Raw genomic sequence first — 9882 nt, 5'->3', positions numbered from 1 at the left:
CCCCCGCCTACAGCATAGTTTTCAACCCAGCTTCAGGTGGATAGCTTGTAGGGCTAATGTATTGCAATCAACAGGGGGCATCCTGCAAGACTTAAGATCTTAAGCTTCCCCTTCTTGTCTTACCTTCCATTAGTCACCTATATGAGCCTTTCTTTCTAGACACTAAGTTCCCTTTTGCAGTGCTCTTCCCATCCTTTACCTTCCTACTTTCCTTAACATACATGGATCAACGTCTCCCCGGCCATCAAAATCTTGCTTGACCTTCACATCCAACAACAAAGTTCAGAAGACCCACTCTTCTGTGAAACCCCTGAAGTCTGCCCCCATCACACACATTTATCACATTCTTACCCCTGTTCTCTTTTCCAATGAAAACCTATCCTTCCGATTAAACTATAAATTCTGTTCAAAGCTGAGCCTTTATCTTATTTGTCTTTATATCCTCCAGGGCCAAATATAATGGCTTACCCATAGCTAACACTCAATTAATATTTAATGACTGAATAAAGGCCAATTAAAAAAGAAAAAAAAAGCTTACCAGAAAAGCAGTGTGCTCCAAAGTAAAGCAGGTCCAAAATATTTCACAAGTACAGATAAGACCAGAAAATATGCAATTATAAATATATAATCAAGAAATACCATCAGATATCTTGCCTTCAATATAGGTATTCTAAGTTCACAGGACATTTCAATCTATTTTCCTATTAGTTTGTCCAAATGCGTGTGATCAAAAATTTAGAATAAATACAACTTCACATCCAAAATCTTTTTTTAAAGTGACATTTACTTTTGACTAACAGAATTGGAATAAAAATCCCTCCTCTACCTCTATTTTTTGATAATTCAATTTCGATATGAAAGATAATCAATGTAATAAAGGATAATTTTGCAATTATAAGAGACATACAGAGAACAAGTTAAAGGGCCAGACTGAAAGCCATACTGCCTGAATTTTAGTGGTAGCTCTGATATTAACATGTGATCTTGGGCAAAGTACTTGACCTCCTTGTGCCTCACTTCTTTCCTCATCCCTAAAATAGAGTTAACATATAGCCCCTGCTTCTTAGTGCTTTTGTAAGAAGTAAATACAAAAATTCATATGGAGTAATTTTGACAACATCACCTGACACATAGTAAGTACTCTTAAGAGTAGAATTCACTAGTAATAATTACGGTATCAGTTTGAAGCTGAACTTTAGCCTAACTCTGAGTCTTAGAACCAGCAACTGATGCCAGTCAGAAGTCAGACTTAACAATCCAGATTTTCTAGGCTAAGCGCAGACCAGCTCCTGGAAGGATCCTCAGATAAACTTAAAATCTTTTCATACACTTTTTGACATTAAGCTTATTTTTTCCTAGAAACAAAAAGAAGGCTCCCAAGAAGATGGAGAGCAGAGTATGTTCCAGAGAGTGTATACATCAAGATCCTCCAGTTATCTATAACCTCTATGGTTATAAGGCAGAAGACTCCATCCTTGTGCTTTATGCTCTCAAGGCCTGAGGTCTCAGCCAATCTCCCAACAAGTGATGGCTGGCAAAGTTAATAGCCAATGCCTCCAGGAAATGAGATACTGGGTGGGGGGTAAGAGGCACCTTCTTTGGTAGCTGGGATCCCCTTGAAACAAAAGTACAGAGGTCATAATAACATGAGCTTCCCATTTCCCTTACATCAAACCATCAGATTTGGAAAGAACCATCTTTCCCATTCCAGGGGTTTCTCATAGATTGTCTTTTACTTTTACCTTCTCACTGACATCTGTAGCCTTCAAAACCACCTCTTCCATTATTAGCCTACAGGCCTCTTCAACAAACTTTTCTCCTGCTCTTGCATCTGTCGTGGGGCCATTCAGTACAACCCCATCCACAAGAACAGCACTCTTCTTACTTGGAATCATGTCTTGTGGATGCGTATCTCCTGGAAGCACACAGAAAAATCACATTTGAGACATAACCTAATTAGATCACAACAAAACACAATACAACAAAACACAAAGGGAGGCAGGACCATTATTCCAGCTACAAATGGCCTATCTTCTTTTAATACATTTGGGGCATTGAAGCTGACAGTTGTTTCTGGTTTCCAATGGCATCGTAGAGTTAAGGAAAGAAAGTTTTATTTAACATTCCTGTAGAATCTTGTTTGACATCAGCAAGTGTGGAAGAGCTCAAGAAATGTAAATTCAACCCATTTTACTTGCTCTTCCAAATACCTTTCAAACACATGCACAGAAAGATCTTTGTAGACACGAGCTCATGTCTGTTTTGTGCACACACACTCTTTTGAATTTGCTAAGGATTGCCATATATTTACTTTGTAGGAATATGTCATTCCTAAAGAAGAAGTTATTAACATATCACCTCTCTTCATTTTACATTTTAAGCCCATGTTTAAATGACCCTTTATATCAAAGACACTGCCTTGTCCCTGAGATCCCCTCCGTCCATGTACTCAGACACTCTCTTATGAATGGAGAATAAAAGAAAGTGAATTGAGTGATAGTTGGTGTATCCACATTTGATGCCCTCAAACTTGCAGCCTAGGCACAGACAGAAGGATGGAACAGAACATCTTCAGGAGTATGCAATTGCCACTCAGTAACTAAAGGTTAAAAGTCAACATGGAAATCTATATCTGAGAAGAAAGGTTACTGCCTGCTCAAAATAGCCTTCCCCAAAAATAATTCTGGCAACTGAATCCAAATATTCCACCAATATCTGCTACAAGCTTGGATTCAATTTTATTCTTTCTCGAATCAGTGTCTCTCCTTCTCTCTTCCCTATAAGGTATATACATATTTACTGGGTTGTGGAAATGTACAGAAACAGTTTTTAAAACTATCTTTCTTTTCTAAAAAAAAAAAAAAGATTTTATTTATTTATTTGACAGAGAAAGACACAGTCAAAGAGGGACCACAAGCAGGGGAAGTGGGAGAGAGAGAAGCAGGTTTTCCATTGAGAAGGTAGCCCAACGTGGGGCTCGATCCCAGGACCCTGGGATCATGACCTGAGCTGAAGGCAGGTGCTTAACCAACTAAGCCACCCAGGTTCTCCTTACTTATATTTTTTAAATCTACCTTAAATATGCCAATGGTCCATAGGTATTTCAAATATTTTTATGCTTACCAAGGGCTCTAGCAGTATTAACATTTATTATGCCCTATGTCTGTCTTTTCCTCAGAGGAATACATTTTGGTAAAATTCTGTGGCTTTATAAACCTTTTATTTCTATTATTGGTGAACTCAAATGGTATCCATGGAGGCAGATAAAATATGGCACAGGCTGATTCCCCAATTCGGGAAAGATAGGCTCTGCAACGAAGGATCAATCCTTTATCCTCACCCTGAAGGCTGAACCATCCAGAGCTCCAGTGATAAATTTTAGTTCCATCCTTCACTTTTACTTATCTTTCACTTGAAAGGATGCCTTCAACATGGTTTGGGGCCAAATGGTGAAGCCTTGGAATCGAGCTTTTAGATGGAAAGGCTGTACACCTAGAGGCACTTTCCTCCCCCAAATTTTAATCCTAAAAATAAGCTCGAAAAAGAGGGCAATTATTCAGGGAACCCTGGTTATGTCAGTAGGCTGTGCTATTATTAGGCACACAGAAAAAGTTAGGTTTCTTAACCTCATTAGTAGAATTTCAAGGTTTTATTGTTCAGGGAATAGCAGCCACTCTCTTGCTCTCTCAGAATCAATCTCTCTCTCTCTCTCTCTCTCTCTCTCACTCACACTAAAAAATGTCAAACACCCACTTGCAACCAGAAAAGAAGTAAAATTGAAATTTAAGTCATCTTTCTTTCCACAGCAATCAATTTAAGAAATTCCCATATTTCATGCAATTATCTATGAAAAAAATACAATAAAAAAAATGAAGAATTGGATATAGATAGTGCCTCTTCCTCATAGATATCTTTTATTTCTATTGCCAGATGTGAAAATATGCCTCTTTCTCCCCCTGTCTTTTCCCGGGTTGGAAAAGATCCTCTGGAGACTGTATAGTAGGCCATACTCTGACCTTCTGAGATGCATACCCAGGACTTCCAATTTAACCACTAGATTACTTAACCGCTGGGTTAATAATGAAGTTTTTCAATGGGAAGAATCTTCCATGAAGGATATATCCAGAATCTATTTTTCATGACCCACTCCCCAACTGCCTTAGTCCAAACCAGCATCAAATGCTTGGGTTAGTGCAGTAGTCTCCCAACTAACCCCCTACCACCACACACACACAAACAGCTCCCACTCTTGTCCTGCATGCTGTGTGGACTGTGCTCAACATTATAGCTCCTATGTACCTTCAAAGAGATAAGTCAGTTCACAGGATGACTTAAACTATCCAATGGCTCTTTATCTCATCACACAAAAACTCAAAGTCATAATGAGCTCAAGACCCTAAATGACCCCTATCCCCATGATCTGTTGGACATCAAACCTCAACTCTTATCACTGTCCTCCAAGCTCATGAAGTCTTATCCACTTTGGTTTCTTCACTACTTGTCACTCTTTCTTAAACATGAGCTTCTCAAAGAGGCCTCCTTGACAATCTTATTTCAAACCATAACCCCTTCTCACCCCACCTTCTTACTCTGCTTTATATGACTCAAAACCAGTGACCACCATGTGACAGATCATATACACTTCCCATTTACTTGTCTGATCATCTGTCTCTCCAGTAGAGGTTTGGATTTCTAAGAGTGTAAGCTTGTGTCTGTGGGTTTCACTTTTGTAGCACCCAGAAAGTGACCGACAGCTTATAGGAGTTTCATACAAATGCATTGGCTACTAAATAAAAGAAGCCCTCCCTGGTCCTTTAACCAACCAGTGATGATGTCCCCCCTTTTCCAAGATGCTCTTGCAGCTTACCTGACCTAACTGAGCAGGAGAAACATTTAGCTAGGGATGGGCTAGATGTAGAGTACAGTTCACACAATTCATGGCCTAAGAAGATGCTGTAGGGACCAGAAGAACCCGGGAACAGGGTCAACAGGCAAAGCCGAGTTGTGGTCTCTGGACTGTGAAAGGAAACTGCAAATGAAGAGTCCTACTTTCCTCTCCTCTCTATACTTTTGTTGCAGCCACTGTCTTTCTATGCTCTCTCCTTCCCTTTCTGGTAGGCACTTGACCTCTGAAAGTCAGCCCGTGTAGCCTCACCCTGGGAACCACACTTCCAAGTGTGAAAGGCAGCTGACCTCTAAACTCTTGGACTTCTGAATTTCCACCAATTCCTCAATCCCGTGCTTTACAAAGCTCTGCATAAGCTCAACTTTTGCTTTGCTCAAAGAGGTATACAGATTTCCTTGTTGAACAAACAATAAAATCAGCTTCAAACTGTTTCACATACTGAGCAGTGCCCTCTTCCTTTCGCATAGGACTAAGTGAGTTAACAAAGGCAAAGACTTAAAGCATTGTCTGCTACATAGTGGGCACTTAGTAAATGTTATTAACATTAGCTAACTCAATACATTTTAGTTGGCAGTAATGAGAAATCAGCACTAATTATTAAATACATGAATGCACAGAGCATTAAGTGAAACTCAGTAGAAAGGGAGTTCTCCTCAGAGTGGCCAAATGACCTGGGTAATGAACTCTAGACCAAGGGGCCAGTGAGTTCCTCCCTATGGAAGAGTCAAAAGAGGGGCCATGGTGTAGAGAACTGCCCCTGTGAAGGGAGCAAAACTTCCTGCCATGATGTTCAGGACATAAGATGGTGGTCAAGGAGTTCAGCCCCCACTGGGTGGACAGTTGTCTAGACCTCTTTCCTTGTCACTTTCCATCTTACACAGTGGTTTCTATGCAAAGGCCTTATTTTTTGCACCAGACTCTAAAGTCCTCCAGGAAAAGGATGCCTGTCTTATTTTTCTGGACATCTGTTAGGCAGCTGGCATGGGTAGGCACTCAACAATTCTGAGGACCTCCTGGCTAACAGTAGAGGTATCTGGGAACTCATCCTATCTACCCCCTTCACAGAATCCAAAGACCCCTACACTACCCAGTGGCCAAGATGTCAGGTAAGCTGAGTTCTAGTCTCACTTACCTTCTCCCAAGCTCCTTGATCCTGGGATAAAACAACCTCTCTGTGCCTCAATTTCCTTATCCATAAAATAGGAGACAATTAAAGAAAAGTGCTGGGCTGGCTGCCAGAAAATCTTTAGGAAAGCCGAGTAAGATTCAGATTTCTGAATTGGTACTAAAGATTTTATTCAGGCTGGGGTCCCGAATCTGGAAATCAGCATGAGCTCTAACTTACACCAACAGTACTGAAATACACTGACATGCAGTTGGACTTAGGATTCACTGTTCTGGGTGACCCCCTAAGGTCCTCTCAAACTCTAACATCTTCAGTTGTCAAGGCTTTCCCTCCCCTTTTCCTACTTAGGCATTCATTTCAACAAGCATATAGCAATCACCTACCATGTGCCACACATCAGTTTGGGGCCAAACAGATGAAGTGGGTCATGTCCTCAGGAATATCAGGATCTCAAAATTTACAGCAACACAAGACATGTCTACAAACTCTGTTCCAGAATCTGCCCTCAAAGTTTTACAGATTTAACACATTTGATTGTCACAAAAACTCCAGTTAGTTACTTGGTGTTATGGTTGAGGAAATGGAGACACAGAGGCTGGAAATGGCTTGCCCAATGTCACAGAGCTAGCAGGTAGCGAAGCCAGGGTAAATAACACTGAAGTTCTCTGAAGGAACAATATGATGCTACTTGCAGGCATCTACAGTTTCTTTCTTTCTTTTTTTTTTTTTTTTTTGACAGAGAGAGAGAGAAAGAGAGATCACAAGTAGGCAGAGAGGCAGGCAGAGAGAGAGAGAGAGAGGAGGAAAGAGGCTCACCACTGAGCAGAAAGCCCTATATGGGGCTCGATCCCAGGACCCTGGGATCACGACCTGAGCCGAAAGCAGAGGCTTTAACCCACTGAGCCACCCAGGTGCCCCGCATCTACAGTTTCTAAAGCCATATTACGGAGGTAATAATGACCACGAGATGACGTAGACTCAATTCCTATCCTTAGTAATGGACAGCCTCGGGGGACTGAATAAGCACGCTAGAAGGCAGCAGGTGCCAAGTGCCATGAGAAGGACACTAATAAGATGTTTGAAACATAAACAGTGCAGACATTTGGGGTTAAGGCTTAAGGTCATAGAAAAAGTTCACTAATGAGGGAAAACTTCTAAATTAGAAGACTTATCATCTCTTTGAATATCTGTAATAATGAATAATAATACTTTTTAAACTTCTTCACTTAAATAGTGCTCCACTGAAAGCTGGAATGGTCACAAAAATTCTCCTTACAGTGACTTCAAATAGGCATTTATGTCATGTCCACAGACTTTGCAGCAAATGAGTAGAGAGTGAAAGTCTAATTTGTCGTACACAGGACTCTAGGTCAAATATGGGAAAACTTCTATCAACTCTCTCAATCCCCCTCTCAATCTCTCTCTCTCTCTCTCTTTTTTCCTAGTTATAATTGCTCCAGTTTCTTAATGGTTTCTGATTAAAAACCATGGTCACTAGTCTAGGTCAGTTTATTTCTATCTTATAAAATGAGTCTGAGCCCAAAACTCCAGGTGTGGTATCCCCAGCTCTAAATAGAATGAATTCATATTTCCCATGCTCTGGTTACCACGCGTCCATTCATCATCTAGTAGCTTAATCTTCGAAGCCAGGTAGATCCCGGCCCAAATTTTAATTGTGCTTCTGTGATTTCATCCTTGTTATTTAAGTTCCATGTGATTCAGATTTCTTATCTGATGAATGGGGAAAATAGCCATGTCTATTTTATTGAGTCATTGGAAGGGTTAAATGTGGCAAAGCATGTAAGCTGCTGAGCCAAGTGCCAGGAACAGAGTAAAGAGAACAGTAACTAGTAACTATTAATGAAACTGAATCTATATGAACTCTTTCTTGGCACCCACATTATACTGTTGGCTCAGGTAAAGTTTAGAATTAATAACCTTAGGTCTTTGTCAGAAAGTCTGACAGTTAGAACCAGGTGTCCCATCCAAGACTCTTTAATTGTTAAGAGAAAATTAGCAATAGAAAATAATGCTTGCTTCCAAAGGATAAGAAGGAGAAATGTTAGATCAAAAAAGGAACCCAGGCATCTAGGTAGGAACTAAGGAACTCTTCAAACCTTGTGAAAAAGACAGTGAGGATCAAGGGAATGAGTAGGGTCAAGACTTGGAAACCCTAGTAAGTCAGTCCAAGATAGGCATGACAATCAAAGCCTGCAAAAGAGGACAGCATTAATTAATGAATTAATAAGGGACTATTATGTGCAAGCACCCAACCTGGTGCCTGAGGATAGAGACATTAACAATGCAGAGTCTCTGTTCTCAAGTTGCTAAACATCTGGAAAGAGAATATGTAGGGAGACAGCTGAAAGAGGAAGTTAAAGAGACACCCTTCTGTTCTGGAGTTTTCTATGTCAGGTGTCTCTTCTAACCTCAAAAAAGTGGATGCTTAATTTAGTTGAATACCTGACTGGTATTGCCAGGTACCAAATTGTTTCATATCCCTTTCAAACTTCACACCATTTTAAGTCATTTTGTTGTCTTAAAAAAACAGATCAATGAGAGGGTAACTATGGGCAACCTGCAAGGGAGAAGACTAAAGGAAATAAACAAAGATTAAGAAATAACAATGATATAAGGCAGTGGGCACAAAACCTCTGAAGATTTGAGCAACAGCAAGAAATGGAGCTATTTAGTTTCTGAAACTATCTCTGTGATTCTGTAGAATCATAAAGCCTACTTATGGACTGAACAATTTCCATGGTGCAACCCACAAATATGAAGTCATAAGAGTAAAAGACAAAACTATGCTTCAGTTTTAGTCTACTGAAGATGGGTACCCCTAGGTTAAGAAGAAGGAAGGAAGGAAGGTAAAAGAGGGAGGGAGGAAGAGAAGAAGAAGGGAAAAAAGTAAGGAAAATTTAAAAAATTGGTTTAGTCTCATTTTGGGGTTAAGTTCTCCTTAGTTGAAATCCATAGTGAGTTGGTACATCTTCTATTTATACTGTGTGAAGTATTTATTGAAAACTGTGTGCAAGACATTGGGGTAGACATTGTAGGTACTCCAAGATGAATCAGACACACCAATGGAGATCTCAAAATCTATTAAGGAAAATTAGACATGTTTATGAATACCTGGAATCCCATCCAGAAAGTATAAAGTGTGATGCTTGATGGTAGACAAAACACATCAAAGTCCAGAGAAGAGCTTCTGAATGTGAGAGGCAGAAAGTCCTCCTGGATTTGATGTAGTTAGGAAGACTCTTCATTCGACCATTCAGCAAATACTTACTTAGTGCCTGTCATGTTCAGGATGAACAGGAAGACGTAAATTTACATTTACTTGGAGTAAACGGGAGATGTAGTCAATAAATAGGCAAAGAGATAGCTAATTAAAATAATTGCAGACTCTAATAAATGGTCTAAAGGAAATTAACTGAATAGAAGATGGAGCAGGAGCTATATTAGACCTGGTCATCAGGAAATATTTCTGAGGAAGAAACATTTGTATCGACATGTGAAAAAGGAAGAGTGAGATGTAAAAAGATGTGGAAAGAGAATAGCGTACTAGGAAGGAAAAGAAAATGCAAATAATCTGCAAATTGGCCTCTGAAAGAAATAGAAAAAGATCCTGCAGCCTAAGTGTAAGGAAAAGAGGAAGGAAGGAATAAAGCAAGCTTTGGAAAGACTGACGGGGCAGATCAGGTAAGGGATTCTATTCTGAAAGCAATAGGAAACCTTTTAAGGGTTTTAAACAGAGGCATAACATGATCTGGTTTACATTTATAAATGATTACCCTCATTCTATGCAGAGGCCCATGTGGACATGGGATATTGCTGAGGAAGCTGGAGA

The 9882-nt window shown here is 40.0% G+C and overlaps 1 protein-coding gene across 1 annotated transcript in view; it reads right to left on the bottom strand.

Moving 5' to 3' along the window:
* Positions 1-9882, bottom strand: part of GADL1 (glutamate decarboxylase like 1) — a 185939-nt gene that overhangs the window by 147021 nt on the left and 29036 nt on the right. Inside the window, exon 2 of the mRNA XM_059387957.1 lies at positions 1743-1915. Coding sequence (XP_059243940.1) covers positions 1743-1915 — 173 coding nt within the window. The remainder of the gene's footprint in view (positions 1-1742; positions 1916-9882) is intronic.

The sequence above is a fragment of the Mustela nigripes genome, chromosome 2, assembly GCF_022355385.1.
Source record: "Mustela nigripes isolate SB6536 chromosome 2, MUSNIG.SB6536, whole genome shotgun sequence".
Lineage (NCBI taxonomy): Eukaryota > Metazoa > Chordata > Mammalia > Carnivora > Mustelidae > Mustela > Mustela nigripes.
The sequence above is the reverse complement of the archived record's forward strand: the minus strand, read 5'-3'. Positions and strand labels throughout refer to the sequence as shown.